This window comes from Balearica regulorum, chromosome 5 (genome assembly GCF_011004875.1).
Source record: "Balearica regulorum gibbericeps isolate bBalReg1 chromosome 5, bBalReg1.pri, whole genome shotgun sequence".
In the NCBI taxonomy this organism is placed as follows: Eukaryota; Metazoa; Chordata; class Aves; order Gruiformes; family Gruidae; genus Balearica; species Balearica regulorum.
In genome coordinates this window covers 52,021,030-52,046,562 of record NC_046188.1, presented here as the reverse complement: position 1 = coordinate 52,046,562, position 25,533 = coordinate 52,021,030, and the positions used below count along the sequence as shown (strand labels likewise).

The following is a 25,533-nucleotide window of genomic DNA, read 5'->3' as shown; positions in this document are numbered from 1 at the left end:
TTAGCGCATAACTAAGCTAAATAATTACCACCGAGTACAGGTTTTGGCTACCATTCTAGAAAGGTTGTTAAGTGAAATTTCGACTCTTACATTTTTTTCCTGCTGGAAGGAAGGACATAGACATCATGTCCCTCTTTTAGCTGATTAAAAGGTATTGGTTTGGGGAATTCTTAGACTGAGAGAATGTTCTTACAGCATACACAGTATGAAGTTCTACCTACACTTAACTATTTATCACACTAATTTTTGAATCTATGAATCTACTAAACAGTTAAATAGAGGACATAACCCTCAGATCTATAGATTGTATTTGCTCAAACATTGATAAAATTCACTTCACTTTCTATATGCAATGCTCTGAGACCAGGATTAGTTTTTAAAATCCCTAGTTTCCAAGGTTCCATGCCCCCCATCCCATTAGTTTAACCTAAATGAAGAACATGCTTTGCTATTAGACTACAAACTTAGTTGTTTGGTGTTTTTTTTTTTAAACCACCATTAGAAAGAATCTCTATCACAGACTATCCAGCATCTTAATCAATAAGTGATACATATGGTGCCAAAGTCAGCTATGAAAAAAAATAAGGAAACAGAAATATCTCACAATTTCTTCTCTAATGGAATAATCAGCAGTCTCCAAGTAATTCAGCATTTCAGCCACAATCTGTTGTGCATTACTTCGGTCACACATTGCATACAGGAGATCTACAGCTCTTTGTCGTACACTTACATCTCTTTCAGTCTGCAAAAGGACACACACCAAAAAGTCAAGACAACGTCATCTTTATTTGGAAAGCACATGCAGCTTACTGAAGAGACAAAACTTACTATAATATATAGTCAAATTTAAAACAAAATTAGATATACATTTCCAGTCACCTAGAAAGAGGTCACTGGAGATTCAAACAGCTTCCTGCTTTTAAGATAACATTGTAAAAATTCAAAATGATCAGTTTTTTTTCCCATAGTACACTTATTCAAATCTGTGAAAATGCTGAAAGGATGGAGGAGCTTATAGGAAATACTCCACTATTACCCTAACTAGGGTGAATGAGTTTGTGGTGCACTGGGTAACTGGCACCACTGGGCACAAATGCGCTAATAACCTGCTGAAATTGTCAAATTGTCACCAGGTCAATCAGCAATTAACTACCTGCAAGTTTAGTGTTGGGCTTGCCTTGCATCAACAGAAGCCCAGCTAGACTAGATACATCGAGTTAGACAAACATTTCAATAAGCTGCAGCATGAGCTTGGGAGAGAACAATACATGTAAATACTGAACTGTGCAAGTAGATTTACATGCAAATCAGTCTTCCTCTTTTGACTTCTGCTTTTTCACACAAACATGGCCTAGGAATCTGTCTTTCTGGTTTCTTGACCTTCTGATCCTGCAGTGGAAGCAGATCTGCTCTACTGCTCCCCATAAGCTCCTGCAGCGAAGGAATAGTGTCTGATACCAGCAAGATAGTAGTAAACAAAGTCTTCGCAGCATTCTCCATTTTGAAATCCCATGTTTTGAAAGAATTACTCATTCTACAGCTTGAGGAGATACCAAAGTGTTATGGAGGCCACAGCTACAAGTATCAGATTTACCAGCAGGCTGCAGAAGTAAAATGAAACTGACTTCTATTGTTGTCAGTGCAGCAAGATTTTGCAGGATTAAGAAAAAAAAAAAACCTAAAGCAGACTTCTGAGAATAATTCATTTGGTCCCCAAGTATTATTTGCTTAATTGGGGGTGGGGGGCAAGTAGGAGAGAGGTCATTGAGGCAGGGGAGAAGATGACACTCAAAACAGACTACACACTTAAATATTTACCTTCAATGCATTGATAACTGTTTCTATGTGTGTTTTCACAGCCTCATGTGAGAATTCAGAGCTGGCAAGCGTGCACATGCTTTCCAGTGCTAGGTAACGCAAATTAGTTTCTCGGTGTTGCAAGAACTGACCTAGCTGGTTACAGGCACGGACTAGTAGATTTGGCTCACTGCACAGAACAAGAGAGAAAGTGAAAGGGTTAAAAGCAACAGGTTTGAGAACACCAATACAGAATACTATTTCTGCAGTGGAAATTTCTTAATATGCTTCAAAGTGTCTGCTAGAATGCCCCGCTGGTGAAATGAAAATTCAGATACTGTAAGCAAATAATCTCTGTTGGATTAGAGTAGTGGGGTCAACACAAAACACCAGAAAAAAAAAAAAAGCAGCAGCAAGAAACAAAGCAATTACAAAATATGCTGACGGCCACACAGTTCATTAATACTGTTCATTTCCAGTGCTGTGATTGTGTTCCAATCTAGCAAGCAACCTCATATTGTGTTCTCCACACCCACCTACCCCCCAGTAAAATTCCAGTTAGTGTTCAAAGACAAAGCCATGGCTTTTCACTTAAAAAAATCCTCTCATAGTAGAAGTGTTCTCACAGCTCACCTGTCATGATGTATAATTAAGCTTATTGCCTCAAAGAGCACAGCATTCTTGGCATTTGAGTGTTGTACTTTTTTTGACTTTGGTGGCTCCTGTGCTTTGTTAAGAATAGTTTCCAGGCATTCTGTTAGACGACCACGTACCGCAGGGTCTTCTGGAGAAGAAGCAGCCGTTGGACAACTTCATTTTGCTCAACACCCTAATTCCTACTTTAGGCCTTCTACCTTGCTAAATCTGAATACACAAGTATTCCAACACATTAAAAACAGGTTATCCTCCTCCAATATACAGTTTGCAAAAGAATTCTAAGCCACAGATCTATTTGGGTGAGAACAAAAGCCAAACATGATCTGCACTATAATGTATTTCAAGGCTTTAATATCGTTCATAACATTAAAGAATGTTTAAAATGGCAAATCAATTGCAACTGCAAGATACACGCTGGTTTGACACTTTGTTCTAAGCTACATGGCCTTTTGAATTATGTTGTTTTTAGCAATCTGAAACACTCAAGAGTAGACTTCTGCATCCTTGTCTCAAAACAATGTGCTTGCACTCCAAGTTATGGTAACATTACAGCACACCTCTTTGAAGATAGCATACCACTTAAAGGAGATAACCACTGTTGTGATTTGTGCATTACCTGGAGGTGGATAGCACTGTAACAGCCTCAGAAGTTTCACAGATAACCAAGGAGCAGGAACAAAGTAGTACGTATAGTCCTGAAGATCCGTGGATGCAGAAGTTACAATCTGTAAAATAAGCAGACAGCATGTCAGCTACTGAAGATAAGTGACAAGCAATCATGAAAAGGACCCAAAGAACAATGTAGGTCACTTTTGACAAAGGCTTACAAAACTATGTCACTACAATTCAGTAAATTACCTGGGTGCAAGCTGCCATACTACAAGTATGCCATCAGGTTCCCTAGTAACAGAAATTCTGTTTTACAGATACAGTACTCTAGGAAGTCTCTTCCTGAAAGCATACTTGCTTTCTTAAAAGTGAGGATGACCATCCTGTAACACCAAAATATTTAACCAGAAGTTTGACTTTCTTCGGTTCAGAAATTCATAGATTCAGCGAACAGAAAGCATAAGTATAGTATCATAGTTGGAATTCAAGCACAAGATACTGTGACAGACTGAACTAAAGCAGGACAACCAAGTAACACGAAGTAACATTCATACTCCAGAGCAAAAGAACAGATAGCTTTCACAGAAGAGGTTTATACACATAGTGAAATGCAATAAGGATTAGATTAGCTTTCAGAGGGAGTACCCTTCTTCATGGATTTCTTTCCCCCTTTGATTCTATGGTAAGCATGAGTTTGCCACTAGCTTTGCTCAAAGAAATTTTATCTAATACTTGCTGCTCCATTACAGAACAGCTATGAACTTCTCTCAGCATGCTCTTGCTTTTAAGTATTAGACAGAACCTTCATATTTAAAAAGAAATTTAATTTCTCTGAACTACAAGCAATTTTGGGTATAACACTGCATAAATCTGGGTCTAAAATACATTTGCAAAGTAATATCCTCCCATGTCTTGCACATCTTCCAAAAGACAAAAAAAAAATAATCAAAGAAAACACTAACAAAGTTCTCCAGCATGAAGATGCTAACTTACAGAAATATCTCTCCACTCCTCCCTGCTCCCTCTGCCCCTGCCTAACCCCCTACACCCATTTACAGAATATCAAATGCTTATGATTATTGGCCTAGCAGCAGCTGAAAAGAAGGAATGGGAAGAAGACTCATCTTGTAAGAAGCTTTAGATAAAGTTAAAAGTATTTGTGAGGGTTCTGTGCAGAAGTTTGCAGAATCAGTCTTTGATCCAACTACTCTTTCATGTTATAGTAACATAAAATGAGGATTAAAAAAACTCAACTGCATCATGAGGATCCTTTCAAATACAAGTAGCTGAAAGACACCTTTTTGCTACATAGGACTTGGAGCATAGTAAGGATTACACCAAGAAAGTTTGGGCAAGCCAATACAACCTTCTGCCCTGGTAAGCAACAAGTGTTAGAAGAGATTAGCTGAACTAGCTATATGAATTGAAACTAAATCATCTTCGCTTTTAATGGCACACTGAACTAATCTAACCTAGAAAGCTGAATAAATAAGTAACAGTAAGATAACCTGACCTAGAAAGCTGAGTAAATTAAGCAAGAGTGAAGTATTATCAGGGTTATCATTGGACTCACTCTGCTTAATCTAGACACTGCCAAGGAAACTGAAGTTTTAAACTCTTCTGGGTTTTTCTGTGCCAAAGTGGTGATCAGACTTGTAGCTGCAGTAACCACACCCTAGAAAAGAAAAAACAACACATTCAATTTTGTAACAGTTTAAGATGCTTCCCATTAACACCTTTCACTTCAAGTATTTTTAAATACATAACAAAACTAAAGTTTATCCCCATGACAAAGCCTGACATTAAAAAGTCCTTTATTTGGTTAGCAGCTAGATTAATTACGCATCTTCAAAATCCAACAGGATTTTCAACAACATGATACTGCCATGCTTGCAGAGCATTTCATGCTATTTTTGTATCAGCTTTGTCTCATGTTTGGACAGTACATCTAAAACAACAAAAAGCTGTATTAAAATAAAGCCTGGATACAAATTGTCTTATTACACAAGAGAAGCATGAGTAGAAGAAATAGGATGCAGAAGATCATCCAGGAAAGAATTCTGACAACCCAACATGAAGAGAGGGCTGTGTATAAACACAAACATTTTATATTACTACAGACTAAAGCACTCTATTACTGCTGAAGCACAAGTCTTAATAATCATACTTTCATAAAGTAACTAGACGGGGAAAAATAGTCTCTTATCTAGAACAATAGCTTTTTCTGAACCAGTAAGATAAGAATGACAACATGTACACCAGACAAGGAAGTCCAAGCACTAACAAACTGGGCCTTGCATTTTTAGTGCAGGTCTAATCTTAAAAGGCCTAGGAAACTATTATTAAATTTATGCAATATGACCTAGGATCACAAGACACAAGACTAACTTATTTACAGCCAGAGCAAAAGAAGAATTTGTGCATACCATTCTTGTATCTCCAAGAAAAAAGTAAACAAAGCTTTATTAAAAATAAATATATAGAGCAACTAAAAAAACTCCTCCTTCCATTTCTTTCCCCTAGCCCGAAGAAAATAGCAACCCATTTGCTTGAAAGACTCAAGAATAAATAAATAGAGTATTCTCTCTATACAGAGAAGCATAATGAAGCAGGTTTACCAAGTGCTGGTCATTGAGGAGGTGCACCACTCTAGACGTCCAGTCTCCCATGGGGACAAGGTCAGGAGAAGTTCTGTATAAACGCAGCAAGCATAAGGCAGCACTCTGCTTCACACTATCCATAGTATCTCTGTAAGGCATAAACATGGATTAAAATACAGTGGTTAGGTCACAGCAATACTTGCAGGCCACCATTATGCTAGTCTTTGCACTGACTCAGCACCCCTAGCCAGGTAGCATCTTTTCAACAGAAGTTAAAACAGAAGTTCACTAAATTCTGTTACAGTATCTGTTGTTCTTAATTTTGTCCATTAAGTTTAACTAGCCAAGTTTTCAACCATTACCTATACAGTAGTCTCTATAAAGATTCATAGCAATTTTGAGTGACATTTCACATCTTTTTATCAGAATTGGAAGTTCATCATTAGATGAGCACAAGCTCATCTAATTATGAGAACAAGCTTCTTCCAAACTGACTCAAGCCAAACAGTTAAGGTACACTATATTATGCATGCATCCAAAGCCAGATTTTCTGATAGTTAACAATTTGTATCTGATATTATGCAGAATCTAATCAACAGCTTCATTACCTACAGCTAGCATGCAAGTTGGCTAGCTATCACCAAGCATACAACCCACAAATTTATTCACATTGCCATCCACGCTGGTGGCACAGAAATGGACTATTTTAAGAGCAGTATACTACTATTCTAGTTCAGTGAACTCCCTTTCATGAAGTAGTCAGTTAAGCATCTTGTATGTCGCACAAAAGTAAAAGAAGTGTACAGAGCATTAGCACTGAAAGTTTTAAGAGGTGGTTTATACTGTACAACCTTGGTTAAGTGTTCAGAAGCCTTCACATCCCCAGCAGAAGTTCAGTCCACCTATTATATATGAATTTACCAATTTTCCATGAGATCAACTGTACGTCGGTTAAAAAAAACTAACCCAAAAACCCCCAAACCTATTCCTCCACTCCCTATCCACTCCCTCCAACTTATGTTCAAACCAAGGGAGCTACACTAAAGTTGCAAATGTAAATGACAGTGCTTATTCTGCACAAGTCAATTGGATATCATAGAATTATAGATTAGTTTGGGTTGGAAGGGACCTTTAAAGGTCATCTAGTCCAATACACATTTTATATATTTTTCTCTTAAAAACACAGAAGGAATGATGCCCTGAATACTGATCTGAGAAAATAAACACAGCTCAAAGTTCAAACTGAAGGTGTTGTGCTTTTCTGCAATTGATGACCCTAAGTGAAATTTTTGGAACTTTTTAAGGTTATCTTATTAAAACCCATGACTTGCCTTCACAGTGCTGTCTCTACTAGGCTACACAGAAAGTAACACCTGGCAAGGGCAGTGCAGGACAGAACAGCAACAAGCCTGACAGGGCCCCAGAATGTGCCATCTCTAAACATGTGCCCTTATATAGGGAATGCCATGTCTGACAAAAGTGGAATTATGGGATAGACTCTCCCCCATTTCCTCCACCAGACCAGACCCATACTTAGCATCAGGTGCTAGTTGCTTATTCTTCTCTTTCTGGCCCATACATTTCAGCTCTGCAAAATAGTAACAGTGTTCAAGTGTAGCATTATAGAGACGCTATTTCAAGAGTTCAAAAGTATTTTCTGTTACTTTTGCAACAACTAGATATCACATTATATCCTTCCTCTTGTTGACAACTCAGGGCACATAGGCACAGTCAGAATTAGTGTTGCATAAGCAAACACCTTTACAATATTTCCAAGTTCCAGTACTTGACATTTAGAGTATTAATAAACATGTTGTGCAAGAACTGTACTTTTTTGTATTAATGTAAGACATCAGTTTGTTATAAAACAATATCCATGTATATTCCAAAACATTTCATATCCATAAGAGTTTAAATGCACTGTTGCACTTGAACATTTTAAGTTTCAAAATAAATTAGGCCTACAATGACAAATTTCATTTTAGATTTACTTAACTACAGCTCCAGATATCTGCTAGATCTCTTTAGAAACTTCTAGCAATAGAAAGGGAAAGTTAGAAAGTTGGCAGTTGACTATTTGCCATTTACAGGAATTGCTGTTTACATGGCTAATAGATGAAGCATTAAGGGTCACACAACAGAATATTCTCACGTTCCTTATGAAGTCAGGACCACTTAAATAAGAGCTTTCAGTTTAGAACAAAATTTGTAGTGTAAACATCTATTTAAGTTAATTTATTTCTTCTTTTCACCAGGAAAGATAAGGGAAGTAAAACACACGCATTTCAGGGGTATCCACTGCCACAAATTTATACAGAACAAAAAATGGATCACAAAGCTGTAAAAGCCCATTCAAGATATTTGACATAGTCTTAATTTCTATGTTGTATTTGTACACTTCTACAAGCAACTCCATGCTCAGGTACATCAAACTACCTGCAGTTCCTGGAAATTGTCCCTATTTGCACTGCAAGTACACAGCTGTATAGCTCTAAGCATGGATTAAGCTGCTGCAATGGAACTGAGTTGCTGAAGAGGTTTATTGGTGTTGTATTTGAAGGGGGCATGTCATACCTACCCAGCTACAAGTATTTTGGGAATTTCTCCAGCAAATGCTTCCGCCATCTCCCGGCTACCCACATTAGCAATACAATGCAGAGCAAGCCCCATGAAGGTGGGGTTGCGGCTGGCCAGATCATTCTTGATCGCATTGTTTATTAAGCGAATCAGCTCACTGTTAGAGTTCACTAGTACGGAGATGAAGAGATATCCCTGTGATTCAGAAAAAGGAAAATGAAAATTTATTTTAGCTGACTTAAATTATGTTTTCTGTTAATGCCACAAGTAATTCTTCAAGACATACAGTTCTCCTCCAATACCAAACATTTGGGCAGAAATATTTAGATAGCAGAACAAAGACTAGAAGGATGAAGTAAACAAAACTGAGTAAGTTTAATGTTACCCTAATTTATCAGTTTAAGTGTTTCATCAATCTATTTCAGCATATATGCAAGAGATCATTTTAGATGAATGGGAGCAAATCAAGAATTTGCCTTATTATTCAGACACTAGTACATTACGTGTACCTGATTATATCTTCCTAGGTAAGGTTGTGTTTAAGGGATTCTGAAAATTAGAAGGTTACTTCGTTTTTAATGCAAGACTCAAGGCAGTTTCTTAACAAGAGTAATAATTTTATGCAGAGTGCACATTTTAGCTTTTACTATTAGTACAAGATTCCTCGTGCACAAAGGTAGCTTAAATTTCAGAATCACTTAAAATAAGATTTTAAGACTGGGTGGGTGGGAAACAAAGCAAAGTCCTTTACAGACTATACAGCTGAGGCAAAGTAATGGACAGAACAGCTCATCTTTTATAGAAACTGAGTTACTCACAATTTGTTTCTCTGTATATCTATTGGAACTGAGCAGGTTTACAGCCTCCATGTGACCAAAGTCAATGTCATGCCCAAGGAGAAAGATGAAAAGCAGTTTGCAGACATATTTTTTCTTACTGTAACCATCCAGAGCCTTGTCACCTGGAATGCAAGGAAACACCAATTAAGTCTGTTGTTCCTATATATGGTTTCCCCCCTCTCCTCAGTTCCACAGAGGTTCCTCATATCTTATAGTAACAAGACTGAGAGTTGTACCAAGCATTTAAGATTGACATCTGATGCACTATGTATCATTCTACAGAAGAGGGACAAACTGAGGGTTCAGCTATCACAGTACTTCAATTTCACAAGTTTTAAATGTATTATTTCAGCTTTTATTCCCTCTACAGTGAACAAAATGCTAAATATATCCACTTATCTCTGACTTAAAAGACTATAAGTCTTTACATCATTTTGTGCTAAACACATGAAAGTTATCACAAACCGTCATCAACAGATGTCAGACAATCAAACAACTCCTGGGTTTTAAAAAAAATTATTCCCAATCATAGAACACAGGTAGACAGAAAAATATATAACTCTGAAAAGCTGAGCCATCACTGAATCAACAAGACATTCACATGAATCTAGTTTTAAAATATTTATCTGAGATTCATTTATAAGGAAAAAAGCCCCCAAATCTGAAGATTTTAGTGTTAATTCAATTTACCACTATTTATATCCTAAAGGACAGTCACGAAATAATGGTATCATCTAGTCCCTGAATTATCCTGCTATATGCTTAAAGTATTTTCTTGCTAAGAGGCAGTACATACCTATTTACTCAATTTTATTTTCCTGTTTCTGTCAAGAGCGGCTATATGTCTTCCATACACATATTCTCTTGTTAAACCAATTATCAAACCTTTATCACAGTAAAAGGTCTTAACACACTTCCTGTGTTAAGGAACGCAAGTGCACCACAGTAGAGAACTCAGTAGCAACAAAATAAAAACAGCAAGCCTTTTTAGAAAGGGAGAATGATAGAGGTATATCCCAAAGCCTTTGTAATCTCATTTCATGTGTTTTTTCATGACAGCTTTAAAGTGTTTGTAAAACAAAAGTATTCATAAGTGTTTCAGGAAAAAAAAAAAAGCACCCTAAATAGGTTTGGCCTTATGTTGTAGTATTGCTGTATTGTAGAAGCTTGTAAAAGATACATGCAACAGTACAGCTGCTTACAGCTCATCAGGCAGACCACTTCTTTTCCTGAAGAAAAGAGCTACCTATGAACATACACTTTTTGCAAAACATTCTCCCCCTACCCCAAATCAGGAAATAAAGGAGTATCCACTAAATCAAGCAAGTCTGAATGCTAAAGTGTTCACTCAGGGTAGGAAAATGTTGATAGATGGTGCTGCCTAAAAGGCTATATAAGCTCCTTAGCCTCTGCATTCTGGGCCCAAAATAACCAGTCTGTCAGATCAGCGTGCATTCCTTAGTTATGGGCAAGTTCAGCCAGAATAGCACTGCATAAAGATTAAATAAGCCATCCCTAAATCATTGCCCTTACCAAAAAAGCTCCAAGCTGCATTTAAAAAAAAAACAAAAACAAAACACAAACCACAAACCAAACTTCAGATTTACGCAATAGGCAGCTAAATCTATAATAAAGAATCTTACTAGTACAGAAGTTTCTCCTCCTTCCTTCTCATCCGCTGGTGCAGAAGCCGGTTAGATATCCTGTGCCACGTGCATCTACAGCTCCCATAGATTTCACACTAAATTTACTGACTTTATGTAAAGAACAGAAATCTTACCACTATAAACTCAACTTACAGTTTGTGAAGGAATGAACACTACCATCAATGTATAAAGCCAAACAATGTCAGTGAATCAAGATAAAGCATACTGGCACACTGAAGTAGACAGTGACAAAAGGTTTTGTCTATAGGCTGCAAGTATGCATTTTGGGGGAGTGCTGTCTATGTTTACTCTAGAAACTTCTTTTATTTAGTTTTATTTCAACTGAGAAAAAATTAAGCACATAACTGCCATTTTAATATGGACAATGATATCCTTCAAATCTGAGCCTTTAGACACCTGTTGATTTTTTTTATTTTATTTTTTAACTGGCATAGACAGCATATCAGTTGCCAAAAGCTTCTTTTGCTTTACCTTAAAGCTATTTTTATGCTGCACAAAGTTGCCTTCAGGTCCCTACCACAGAAGCCAATACGTGTCACATTTTACTTAGATCCATGAAGCAGTGTTAAAGGTACTCATGACAGTGAAATCCTGCTACAATGGATCCTGTCAAGATCCTCTGACAACAGCCAGCTCTGCAGAAAGCTGCCTAAATACATGCTTTCTTCAAGTCACATTTACAGTTTGCTGCCATAAGGCTATTTTCCTGCTGAGTCAACAAATGAATCCAGGGCAGTATGCTTTACTAGACATATGAATTAACATTACAAGAACCAGAGCAAAACATCCAGACCAGGGGGTGGGGATAAAGTTTTTGGGTTTTCTTCCCTTCTTTGGAAGCAATATAGTCAGAGGGAAAAGTAAATATTCAGCCATGTCTACCTGCTGTGGCCTTCAAACTATGTCTTGAGCAGCAAAGGAATAAAGTCTTCTGTATATATAACAGGGGAAGTAAATACCTGCTGTTACACTATTTTCCCAATAAAATGGTATTCGAGAGCAGAAGCGTCCTCCCATTCCATCATGGTAGGGAGATGCAGCTCACATTCCTTCCTTAGGAGAGGCAAAGAAAAAAACCACAGGAAGAGGCAGAGTGACAACTTCAGTTTTTAAACATTTTTCAAAGAGTTCCTACCAGCTCTTATGATTTGATTTTCAATTGGTCTTTGCATGAGAAGTGAATCAGTGAATAAACCAGGGGGGTTTATATTTCTTCGCAATAAGAACATGCCAACTCATGACAAGCCAGCTGTTTTGAGGTGACTGATTAAAGGAACAGGTGATGCTTGATACCATTACCAGATAGTATTATGATTAACTAAAGCTGAAACCATCTTAGTGTTCCTAATTGAGTACTTGTTATTCTATTTAATAGCATTAATACCATTAGTTGCTTCTCTCACAGATACATCAAAAGGCATCAGAAGGTAGCTTTCACATGAACTTGACTGTAAGTGAAAAAACCCTAACCAGTCTTTAAGACTGGAGCTCCCAGGAATCTAAGAGACTGAACTGCAGCTCCCTGCTAGTGTACATCAGTAATACACAAAAGTCACAGGTATAAACCCTATTCTCTCATCTTCTCAAATGACTCTGGTGGTGACTTTGAGATCAGAGGAGAAGAGGGAGTATACAATACTGCAACCTAACTGCTTAATGAAGAACACAAACAGATGAAAGTATGTATACTCCGAACCACTTCAACTTTCAGAACAAACTATTTGTCATGGCTTGGCAATTCCTTTTTTTTCAGGTTTACGACTCAGCTATTTAAAGCATTACATCCTTCCAAGATACCAGTATTTTAAGGGCTCAGATTAGCAAGGTCCTTGGATCTTTGGATATTTGAAGCATTTTTGATGGAAGCTATGCCATGCAATCAACCTCAAAATACATCTCCATCCTACTAACAAGGAAAAAGCAGCTTCCTTCATCATGTGCTATCAAAGAACAGTATCATAAAATCAGTACCTGAAACACTTTTTCTTAAGACAGAAAAGGTAGTTCACAGACTACTTTCAAAAGCTTCTGTCCCTTGTATGCAGAACTGAAGGCAATCTGAAGGTTCTCGGGAACAGGCAAGCTTATAAACTAAGCCAAGTAACAGTCACTAGAACTGTTCTGTTAAGCCTTATTAGTTCCCAGCAATAACAGAACATAATTGTGGTGGGTTTTTTTTTTACATTTATTATTCAATTTGCTGAGTAATTTGAAAAAAAGAGCACTGCAGTCAAAGGTCTTGCTGTAGTTGTCTAACTCCAGCTGTGTTTTGAAGTCATCTTTGATTCAGATTATTATTGAAATTTCACGTTTAACTGTTCAATTCCTCTCCCTCCCATGTAGCATTTACAAAGTTATAAAGGTTCTATTTTAAACATTACTAACAAGTCCTATTGCTTAAGTAAGTGCTAAAATAAAACAGCTTCCCCCAGACTCAAGCAAACATCTGAACAAGAGCAAAAGGAAACTTCACATGTTCTGTTATCATTACTGCAATACATAATAATTTCTTTTAACTCAGCTCATTTTTAAATGCTTTTGGGAACATTTGCAAGTACTGCAAATCAAGTCAGCAGAAACAGGAAGGATTCAGAACACACATCAGCAGGTTTTGAGCACAGTGGGCATTTCAAAGGCTACTTGCTTTCCCTGGAAAGTTTTAGTCATTTTCCTAATAATTTCTTTCTTAACAGCTGATCAGAAAACAGTACTATTACTAAGAAAGAATTATTACTCTCACATTTGTCTGCATCACCTCTCTACCATTTCAACAGGGAAGTTTTTGGTTTTGTTGTGTCATAATCACATTATGAGACCCTTTGGTTCCCAGGCAGCATCTTCTGTCTCCAATTCGAACCACAAGTTAAAAAACAGCATCTGCTTTTGAATCTAATTCAGTATACTTAAAAGCCAGCATGCTGCAGTTACAGAGCCTGCTACCAGCCAGAGAGGGCAAGAATGCAGCTTAGTCCTGTCGGATGTTCGCTGGGGGGGCACGGGGGGGGGGGGGGGGCATAGAGGGTAAGGAAGCCTGACAAGTCTAGTCTCACTAGCATCCAAAAGGTTGATTACTATCTCAAAGACAAGACAATCTCAAGATTACAAGTCTCTTACAAGACTTGTAAAACTGCGGTAATGACTTATGCAAAACAGAATGGACAACACCCTTAAGTGTTTCTTTGTACTCAGTGTGCTTCCTTCCTAGGTTGACACTGACCTATATTCATGCAGTTGACAGCAATCAGAAGACCTACTACTAACTTGGAGGCTAAGAAAAATGAAGTTGCTTTAAATGAAAGGCTGAATATAGTGGCAGACAACCCATACAAATTCATAAGCTACTATTTAGTTACCATACTACTACCATCAACAGAGTATTACTAGAGCAGCCCTACAACTCAGGTGATATTTGAAGCCTGGTTTTACTTCCAACAATTCATTTTGTCTTCTGATCATCTAAGAGATGTATGAATGCAATCAGACAGTAAAACTATTCACTGACAGTGTGACTAACCAGACCCATCTTAAATATAAAGACTACTCTCTCACAGCCTGCCAAGAAAGCAATTTACTGTTACACAGCTTCTGTTTAAAACATGTATTTAGAGGCTTATCTTGAACTTCCTGCAAAGGGTTACTGTATAGCTTGGGACAATAGAGAAGACTTGCTTAAATCTGGAAAAACAAGTGAGTTAAAGTAAAAACAAAAACAAAATCAAACAAAAAACCCACCCACAAACAAAAAAACGCAGGGATTATCAACTGACATTGGGACACTTCTGCACAAGACAAAACTAAGAATGACTAGCATGTCTGAAATCTAGCAGCCACTCTTGTAACACAAACCCTATTAAACAATCAGAACAAAACAAAAATTTAATGCCAGATCTGGAAAAAAAGAACAGGCCTGAATCAAGCGGTGAACAATGTTCCTTCGACTGCAGAAGCAGTCTACAGATTTGTGGGCACTTTCACTGGTACACACATTCTGCTCTGAGATCCAAATGACACAACAAATTAATAAACCAGGTTTTTTTTCCACTCATTTACAAAACAATTACTACTCTGACAGTCAGCCTTCTAGCTTGGCTCAAGCATGGGAGCAAAATCATTTTACAGTCTGAACATGTAAAACAAAAGGAATAGTATTTCTCCACACTTAACTCCTACAACTTCTGCTTTATTATACTGATGTAGATTCTCTCTACATGCATCTTACTTCAGTTAATGCAGAAGCATTTAAAGCAACCGTCAACGACATACTGACATCAAGGACACACTGACCTCAGCTATGGAGCTTCCTCATGCTGAGACAAGAGACAAAGTCACCTTAAGTACAGAGATTCTAGATTTCTTCTGAGCTTGGAGCACAAAAGCCAGATCAGAACCCAACACCTTGGTGTACATTCTGTCAGTTCAAGAAAAGTATGGCTTTTCCAGAGATGCACAGCCTTACCCCAGCCTGTTATGTACAAGGGTATTTTAAATAGCAGGTTACCCAAATACAAGGCAGATAACAGACTTGCCAGCTACCTACATAACAGAACAAAAGTAGAAATATGTAGCCTCTGTCTGTAACAGTACAAGAATGCATCTTGCAAGTTACATGGAGTGAGGGACTATATACTGCAACAGAGTATGCTGCAAAGTAGCAAGGTCTAGAAGAAGGAAAGAATACTTGTGGTATACCAGTCTCTTATGCTAGTCTCAACCAAGAACATAGCTGTGTCAAGAGGTACTACTGCCAACCTTGCTTCTTACAGACAGACCTTTCCCTGGTTACAGCAATGCAACCAAACAGCTGCATCTTTGGACACATAATTAAACAAGGGCCCCAGCATTCATCATAATTATTTAGCAAGGGACTCCATCTTAACTTAAGTCATGCATTTGTCTTAATCCAAACTAATTAAAGACTTTCTAAAAGTCAGAACTTCATAAAAAGAAAGTGGGTTAAACTGAATGATCTCCACTTAAAGCAAGAATTAAATGCATTTTATGAGGGTCTGTTTATTATTATACAGCCCTTCTGCAAGAAAGAACCATGCAGCAAAGCCCACGTAGAACTTCTGCAGCAGGAAGATACACAACTACCCCCTCCTCACACTCTCAAAGCCTCAAGCAGTTACGCAATAAGTTGTCTAAACTCATCTTCTTCCAAATGGTGACATTTATGTATAGTTTTTGTTCAGTTATTGTCTCCAGTTAAGTAAGTTTTTTGACCTAAAATCCATACAAATTCAGTACTAAAGTAACCATAACAAAGATCAGCTTATAGGAAGGTTTAGTCGTCTTTCACACAAGCTACTGAATGAGCACACACTGATATTTATTCAAAATTATTTAAACTGTGCTTAAAGGATGCTATGCAGGGTACACAGGCTAAAGTTATTGCACTACTTTGCTGAAAGCACTTCTATTCTCAGATCATTGCTTGATTCGTGTTTCTACACAACCAAAGGTTCCTATGGTCATTTCTCTCCTGCATCACAGTTAACCAGAGAAGACTTTATTGTGCATGTACTCTTAACTATTTTTAAACTGAACAGCTTATTATGAACTGTGCCATCAGCATCTCTTTAACCTATGATTACTAGGTGATACAACACAGCTACCAACTACCTATGTTAACCAAAGAACACTATTATGATAGAATTCAGTTCACTTAGAGCTTCATTACTGCCAAGTTTTCTTAAAGTTAGCAATACAGTGGCTTATATTGCTGCTTTTATAAAGACATTCACAGAAAAGAACAGTAAAGACTAGCTCTATCATGTGTTAGGCAGCCTTTCACTGAAGGTGACATTAGCAACCTTCTGAATACACATTCATAGACTCTTCATAGGGTAAGACTCAGGATGACTGATGTTGACCAAATACAGAATTGAGTGTCAGTGCTCATTCTGTGATCCCCACATAGGATTTATTGCAATTTACCAGTAAGTGCACTCAGAAGGCATTAATTATTATTAGCATTAAAGGCTGTATTGATTGCTGTGGTACCCAAACAGTTCAGATTCAATTCATTCACACTCACAAGTTTACAGAAGTATGCAGGCTAGTGGGCACGGATGGACCCAAATGGAGTTTTGTGTTACTCAAAACCTGTAAGCCATTATTTTTTTTCTAGAACGCTTAGCTTTCATATGGAATAGAAGTTTAAATCTAGCTTTCCCATTTCAGTTTGTAGATTAAAGCTTTTCATGTCAGATACAAAAAGAGTTGGGCTAGTAAGCAGCAAGTGAGATACTAACTGCTCCTATCTAAGGAGGATTACTAAATAGGATTTGGCCACAGTCAGACAGTAAGAACTGGACTATATCCCTGTAAGTCAGTACTTAAACAGCCTTAACAATTATGAACTTTTCTCCAATTCTTTATCTTTTACAACAGCATGATTAAGGGAAGGGAGCAGGTCTGACAAAACCTTCTTCATGCTTCAAGCACACTGGAACATACAGGAGGCAGAGAAGTTCTACAGGAACTTCAATAGCTTCCATTTTTTTATGCCTTTTGAAGTTTTCAGACCTTCACTGCAAACCGAAGACTTAGACTGATGAAAGCTTCCAGTTTTATTAGTGAAAAATTGATTAGGTTTTGCAAACAAACTAATGCTTGCCCATCAACCAAATCAAGATTAAGAAAGGTGGCGTAGCCTGAAGTTAAGTTGCTGAAGAACTGGATTTCTGTGTTAATGTGACTGTAAGCAAGATTTCTAGCTAGGCATTAACCTCTAGTTGTTCTTGATGACAGAAGGGCATAGGTGGAGTAACTGTTAATATATCTACAGGGAAAGTGTAGAAAAACCTGTCCTGTCTAAATAATTAAGGAATTTAGGTGCTGAAATTAATTTCAGCAACAGCTGATAATCAATAATGCTGCTTATCTGACAGCAAACAGTTTTACAAACACAGACTGAGAGAAAACAAGCGGTCTTTATGGCTGTATCTTCCAGATTAATCAACTTAGTGAAATTAGTTGAAAGAAAATAACATCAAATATCTACTAACTTCTTAAGTGTACAGAAACTTCTTAAACAGTTTTTAATTAAACTCAGTCTCTTGATTTGAAAGATATACTTAATTTGTCTAGTATAGATCTTGCTTGGAGATTAAACTGCTTTATTTACAAGTTACAATTTTATGCTTAAATTTACTAGGCAATAAGATAATCTACTTTGGTTATACAGCTGGAACTAAGAAAAACGGCTGTAACTCTTGTATGCAGGTTTCTAATAGACCCTTGAAGTCTATGCCAGTTGCTCAGTGCGTGTGCATGCTTAGTCCAGGAAGGCAGTATCTGCTGGTCACTGCCTGGAAAATGGACAGAAGTGGTCACTGTGACTGGAAAATGGACAGAAGTTTTAGACTTGGATTGGGCAATGGAGAATAGTCTGTAGAACAAACTATGCAAAGCCTGCTACTTCTCGCAGAAGTCAAATCTGCAGCAGTGTTAGATTGAAGCTTTGCAATGAAAAGGAACTGAAAAAGAATGTGACAGCATAGGGAGATGACTAAATGAAAGCTCCTTTTTCTATTTACCCTAGAAAAACAGCCTTCAAGACTTCCTCAGTTACCCTACAACTGAAGTCACCAATCAGGATAAAGTATGCTGAAATTTCTAAGAGCCAAACATTAGCACAAAGTATGTGATAGCTTCTAATTTACAAGAATTTTTTAACTTTTCTTCAGTGTCTTGCACTGCAGTCAACTTTTCCCTTACAAGCTGTTGTTGACACAAGTTTTTTCAGGTCTTCATATGCCTTTAAGAGACATACCACTTAAAAATTCACAACAGATCCCTATGAAGTTCAGGAAAGTTAGTTCAGGCTTTGTTAATACATTGAGTATTCCAAATAGATACACTAGTCTAAGTCAGAATAGATAATTAAGGTAAACTAGTTCAATACGTATATAGCAAATTCTGAAGCCACACCTCTGTTGCAGTGTGGCAGTCACACTGCAACCCTTATCTAGCTATACACACAGCTCCGTATCTATTTAAACAGAACGTTTGCCATGGCCACTGCTGTTAGAGCTCCATCCAAATGCATCTCAACTATCTCAGAATCTTTGAAATTTGAAGCCACATACACAACTTGAATACAGTTACAGCAAGAGTTTTACCATGTGTTGTTTAAAAGTGAATTGCTGCCTTTTGGAACTCACAAGGATGGAATTAGTCACTACATATTCTTTGTTTCATATGAATAAACTGTATTGCTGTTGCTTATGGGCGTGGTCAAGATGTATGGCTTCATCAACTACACATTTTTATCTTAATTCTGCTAGAAGACAACCTAACACATTACTTCCCTAAAGAGGTTGGGGGAAGGGCAGAGGCAGGAAAAGAGGAGAAGTTTAAACAGATTCTGTTTTACTGGAAATAATTACATCCACTCATGTTTCTTCAAACTAGTTCATGGCCTTCTGGAATAAAAAAAAGCTGAGTAGTCACATGGTTAGGAGGCAAAGTATTAGAAAGAGTTTGTGAACCATAGCTAAATTCTTTTATACAGGAGTTTTCTTCTGGTATGGTCAAGAGTCACAGGACCGTCAATAAGTTCTGTAGTAAAGAGAACATTTTCAACAGTTATTCTAATGGCCTGCTCTAGCATTTAGCTTGTGTCAACAGTTGGCAAAAAAGTCTAAGCATGTATAAACAAAACAAAAATCCATAGAAGAATGTCACATAAGGAAATATGTATAGTTTAGTACGATCAAGTCACTTACCCTTAAATTTTGACCGAATGTTCGCTAGTTCTTTATTTATCCTCTTTATCTCTGCTTCTTTACTTTTGCCTGAAATCAAAAGAACAGACATCAGGATACAGTGCTTTGGACAGCCTCTGCCACCCTTGGCTTTTTTCCACCCAACCATGCTGTGTGAACATACAAACATCAGGAGGAATTATTACTCTCCCTTTCCAGTATTAGGACTGGGTGAAGGCAAACATCACAGAGGTAACTTAAGCATCACTTTATAAGGGAATTTGAGAAGCTAAAAGGACCTCCCTGTTTCAAGAAGCTTTGCAGACTTCAGATGCTACCAGTGGCACACAAATAATCTGAGACGCCTTTATTACTGACTTTCACAAACGTTTTAGTTTTGCTATTCCTTAAACTGCGAAGAGAAAACTGAATTTTATTTCCAGTTTGATTACTAGGTTGACAGTACTCTGAAGGAAAGTCTCCTAAGAACAATCTTATAAACAAACAGCTTGCGTTATTCCTCACTTTAAGGACAAGTCAATTCACTGTTTCTCTATTGAATGGTCATTCAGTTCAACAGCTGAAAGAATATTCTTAACAGACACTGAAGAGGAAAAACAGTAAACTTACGGCTAGCCTAAAGACTCAAAAGACCTCACAGAGATAGGATACACACATAAGTTCAGACTTTCAATAAGTCCCATGAAATTCACTTGAAAAAAACAGAAGTGTTTAAAATTCACATTTTATTAGATCACTTTACCATCTTAGCCTTTTCAGCACAGTTTACATTTCAGATCAACTTTTCATTCCAAAAATAGGTTTTAGGATATCTAGTGCCAATTCAAGTTAAATATTCAGAGAAATAAGCTGCAGTTTAAATTTTTTAATTCTGATAATGCAAGCATATTCAAGTACTACTTGCACTGTCCAAAACAAAGCAGCTTATTACTCTTTAGCATTTTAGGTTTTGATGACTGAGATTCTACAGAGGTCTGGGTCTGTTATCTCCTACATGAGCGAACATAGTAAGGTAAAATATTCAACCCAGGCATTATATTCAGTTGCTTGAAGTTTGAGGGAAGCAAATGAAGTCCACTTCAGCAATGCAGAACTGGTCATCTCTCTGTGTTGGAAATTCAGACCTGCACCTACTCAAACTTTCAAGCAGTTTCCAAAACATCAACTAGCAGCAGCAGCAGCCAGCTTTCTTTACTCTTCATCACATGTATTTGGCTACAAGGTTATGAATAAGAGTTTCCTGGCCCAGTCTGAAAATGGTCCAATCTTATGAGTAGTGAGGATCAGATGCCCTGCTTTCACACCCCATTTTCCTCCATACCACTCATGACTACAGCCATGTCAGTGCAAGGCTTCAAGAGCAGATCAGGATCAGCACTCTGAAGCACCTCCAATCTCACCCCTTTCTTCCACATAAGCAAAGCAACAACTCACAGCATTTAAACATGTACTACATTTGCACGTTCAAACCTCCCGTGTCAGCCAATGACTGTTAATCACCCCTTTACCATTCCAAAGATGATCTGACAGCAGGCCAGATGAAAGGTGATTAAGCAACTCAAGGATAGGTTAATTAATAGCAAAGTATTTATAGTATAATGGCATCCTATGGCAAATACAAATTAATCCAGATTTTGTCATTTATTGATTTAGACTCAAAAAAAGAAACTGAAGATATGCAAGAGTTGGTTTTGGAAGTGCATAAGATGCAGAAAACTGCTTTATATTAATATGCTTATAATAATGGCCACCAGAGTACAGACACATAGCAGAACTAGCACACTGTACAAATGGAAAGAAGTTAGGCCCCAAATAGAAGCAACTACGTCCTTTTGCCTTGTCATTTTAACAAAAAGCCTACAGATTTGCTTAAAATGGATTTTTTTCCATTCTACAACACTGTTTTATAAGTGACACTACTCAAAACACTGAAGTGCAGGGTGCTTTGGCAGGCACTCCACATGGCAAAACACCCCAATTTCCCCCATACCCAACCCTGAAAAACTACTTAGTTGTACCTACTCCTCCCCTTACTGCTTTTAAGAAGTTAATTTTTGAGCTCTGAAAATGCCTAACAATACCTGTTCTGAAACATAAATTGTAATTGCTATCTGTACACATCTTGGTTTTCAGATAAAGCAGGAGATATATCCACAGTTTTAATCCGACCTAGAAACTCCAGTTAACTTCTAGAATGACAAGGCTAGAGATTACAGTATACTTCCCTCAGTTTCATAAGACACATCTGTTGGGACCACAAAGTTTAACCAATTTGCACTAGTATATCATGCAACATGTTATGTGTTTTCTTCTAATTTACCAACCTAAAGTAAGTTGGTTTTAAAACAGTAACACTATTTACTGTATAAATAAGCAGCAGATCATACAATCTGAGGCTTGAAGTGTCTTCTACTATAGATTTTAGATTTCTCTTAATTGGATTAGATTATTTGTACTGTGCACACGGCAGAGACACTCAAGTGTTCATGTTTAAGATACTTCCCAGTATTAGGAATTCACTACTAAACTGAAGAAAGTCTTTTGCTCCTGGGTCCATACTCTACAAAGAGGGCCACAGTAACATATACTAAAAAAGTCAAAGTGTTATATAAAAACAGTAACACTCCAATTTTGCTAAGATATCACATTATCACTCTTTTTAAAGACTTGAAAACACATCCCTCATTTTCAGCAATTCATCTGTTCCTGATGAAAATTTTGATTTCTAAAACTATTTATTTTTCCCTTTTAGCAAGTGAAGAGCACATCTCGTTACAACTGAGCCTGAAGATTTTGTGCGTCATTTAGATTAATGGGGGAGAGAACATTGACCTCAGTCTGGGATATTGCTAACCTGAGTAGATATTTAGTTACCCAAGTTTGGAAGCTAAGTCCTTGCTCTATATCTTTAGGTTCTGTTCGTAACAAAAGCACATTGCAATGTTTACTTTGAATTATTAGCAATTGTTTCTCTAACCTCAACAAGCGTGGCAATAATCACTGATGTTAAAAAACGGGGAAAAAGGTGGAACAAGAGTAAGTGCATCTCAACCAGTTTTTCTTAACCCGAGATGAAATCAAGGCTGACCTTTTTAAGTAAAAAAAAATAACCACCAAAACCTCTCAGCAGATCTTTCAAGCAGCATTATCTACCCGTAATGCTTGCAGATTATCAGTTACTGCTAGAAACTGGGCTCTTTGTGTCCTAAGCAAGCAACAGAGCATTAAGGGAAGTCTGACTAAAATACTTAAGGAATTTGTGAAGTCAGCACCTTTGGCAGAAATGGATTGCAGCCTCAGCAAGGCAAAAATCAAAATCCCACCCTCTGTGCACAGAGCTGTAGCAGTGAGTTGACATGAACGCCCATATTAAACAGCAAATTCACATCCTGAAGGTTTATTCTCTCCAAGTTAAGAACTTGCACAGCATATGAACAAAAGCCTGTTTTGAGTAATTCCTTCACGCTGTTCTGTTTTGAATGCCATATGTAATCTCACCTAAACCTTGACCAAACATAAATAGCATAGCAACCAGCTGGTGATAAAAGTTTAACTCCATACATCGGAAATCAAGTTGAATGATTAAGTCTTAAGTTGTTTCTTTGTTACTGATTACAGTCTATACATGCCTGAAATTGCAGGTTTAGACACCAGTACTAGCTCATTGGGTGTTAAACATCACTGAGGATAGTCACATGGCAATGCTTAGGATAACTCATGAGTTTGAGTTAAAACCAAGCTTTGGTTTTAACCAAAGTTCAGTTCCTGAACCCCAGCAATTATATTGCATGGCACCCCTATTCAAACTTAATTTAGTGTTTACATTAGAGGACTAGAGGATGACAAAGCAAGACAAAACCTCACAGTGGCAGGTATCTTCAGTTTATTCCTTGTATAGGGAAAAAGAAAAATAAAAGTATCAAAAACCAAGGACCAATTTTTAGTTAGGTCTTCTATCCCACTAAGGGCAGGGGGATGGGACAGGACAATGGCTGTTAAAAATGTGTTTGATTAACTGAGAAGTTTTCATCACAGTACTCAGCCATGGTAACACTCACTGAAGAATTTCTACAAGCATATTTGATTTTTACAATCACCAGAAACACGTAAGTAACCTCATGGATAGTTAGAAAGGAAGATAAAACCACTGCTGATGACAGTTGAAGGAGTGCTATGCTGCAGAACTAGAGGCTTACATTTCCAAGTTTGCAAAGTCAATTGCTCTGCCTCACTTTCAGGCTGTTACACAGCTCCCAGTTTCAAGAAATTATCAGAGCCATATTCCAACAAAATGCACTCAAGCAAAGCTATTCAACTTGGAGAGGCTTAATAAAAGTTATGTCACACATAGAAACTGATGAGTAGGACAACATTTAAGCCAGAGCACAAGAAGATTATGTTGCACATCAGTTTAGGCCACATCCTTCTCACTTTCACTTATTCAGGTTTTTTCCAGTTTAGTAACACTACGATTAAACATCCATAGCAAGTTACTAAAAGAGGTGATTGGCTGGCTATTTTGCAGACGAGACATATACTGTTTATAGCCTTACAGCCCTAGTACATAACTACTGTTAGTCTTCTCAGAGATGAGTACCCGAGCAAACAGATACCAGCCACAACGCTGTCCAAGGCACTTATGAGTGATTACTTTACATTTTGCAGTTTGCCAGGCTTCAGACTCCACTGTGCTGCCTGCCGCCTTCATTAAGCAAGGTAAATTTAGTCTGCAATGCACTATTATCTATAATTACCATCTTGTTTAACAAAGATAGACTACTGAACATCAAAAGTCATCCAGCTCTTCAGAGAGCCAATTACTATTCTTAAATATCCTAGTAATCCAGGATACAGTCAGAGCTTCAGTACTGCGTGAATAATGCCTCCATATCTCAGTTTGGGGTTACGCATTAGAATCGCCAGAAGAACGATAAAACAGAAGCTACAGGAAAGGGATTAGTTGAGCCTGCTCATTTGAAGAGATACCTTAATACTAACTTGGCAGCAGGACTGCAAAACTGAGTGCTTCAAGGTTGGAATTAGCAGGCTGCTCGTGGCTCACTTAGTGACCTGCTCCGTCAAGATTAACTTGTTGCTATACTAACTGTAGATTGCCTAAGCTAAGTTTGAGGCACAAAGCACATCTGTGCTCATTCACTAGAACTGCTACAAGTTCTTAACTTTCATACAAACCATTTAGAGTCCAGTATATTTCTGACTAAGTCTACACATTCATTTCCCAAAGGAACAGAAAAGCACTTGTTCTATACAAGTCTCTACACAAATACTGAGCAGAATAGATTTCTGCAGACAAGTTCTGAGAGACAGGTCAACATTTAAGGAAAAAAACCAAACCCAAAAAGCCAAAAAACCCCAACCTGCTTCACAAGTTTAGATGTTCCCAATAGTCATCTGGCTCAAATCTGCTTATGGCCAGCAGCCAGTGTAATTGAGCCCACCCAATAATTCATTTATTTCAAATTTATTCACAGGTCAGAACTGTTACATTATGTTACCTCTTAGCCTTACTTGCCCTGTGACCATCTGCCAATTCTATGGTTACAGATGTATCGCTATTAGTGTGAAGAACTATAAAGCACGTTGGGTAGGAGGCTCTTTTAGCACAAGAAAAAGCTTGCCAGTGTTCTATCATGCTTTTTGAAGGCAAGTAGTAGTGTTGGTCACTATTTGCAGCACTACCATTTGTCTAACAGAACATGTACCTCTGTTCACATTCAATTATCAAACAGGCCTTGAAGACAGGACAACTCTAGTTTTCCGTTTAGGAGAGCAGTAATACAAATATTGCCAAGGCTAAGAGCAGCAGCTTCTCCTCTGAACTCTGTGGTGGCTAGGAACACCTCTTACACAAAAGATAAATTCTCAGTTTTAAAGATGTTGTTAGACATTTTCCTTGAGAGCTGTGAGCCATTGTTTTCCAAACATAAGAATTTTTCTGTTTTGTTATGTTTTCATTAGCCTGTACGTTAGGAGCATCTAAGCTGATTGGAGAGTTAGGTGGGAGAGACATCACAGTCAAACTGCTACTAGCTTC

General features: G+C 37.6%; 1 protein-coding gene across 5 annotated transcripts in view; it reads right to left on the bottom strand.

Annotated features, from left to right (window-relative positions):
• Positions 1-25,533, bottom strand: part of AP2A2 (adaptor related protein complex 2 subunit alpha 2) — a 48,977-nt gene that overhangs the window by 15,490 nt on the left and 7,954 nt on the right. For 3 of the 5 annotated variants that reach the window (XM_075754888.1, XM_075754889.1, XM_075754892.1), the window contains exons 2-10: positions 19,479-19,547; positions 9,059-9,201; positions 8,242-8,435; positions 5,682-5,811; positions 4,637-4,738; positions 3,071-3,179; positions 2,431-2,581; positions 1,819-1,987; positions 605-742 (exon numbers count right to left, since the gene is read on the bottom strand). In XM_075754888.1, the coding sequence (XP_075611003.1) occupies positions 605-742; positions 1,819-1,987; positions 2,431-2,581; positions 3,071-3,179; positions 4,637-4,738; positions 5,682-5,811; positions 8,242-8,435; positions 9,059-9,201; positions 19,479-19,547 (1,205 nt within the window). The remainder of the gene's footprint in view (positions 1-604; positions 743-1,818; positions 1,988-2,430; positions 2,582-3,070; positions 3,180-4,636; positions 4,739-5,681; positions 5,812-8,241; positions 8,436-9,058; positions 9,202-19,478; positions 19,548-25,533) is intronic. The other 2 variants (XM_075754890.1, XM_075754893.1) reach the window with 1 other exon arrangement.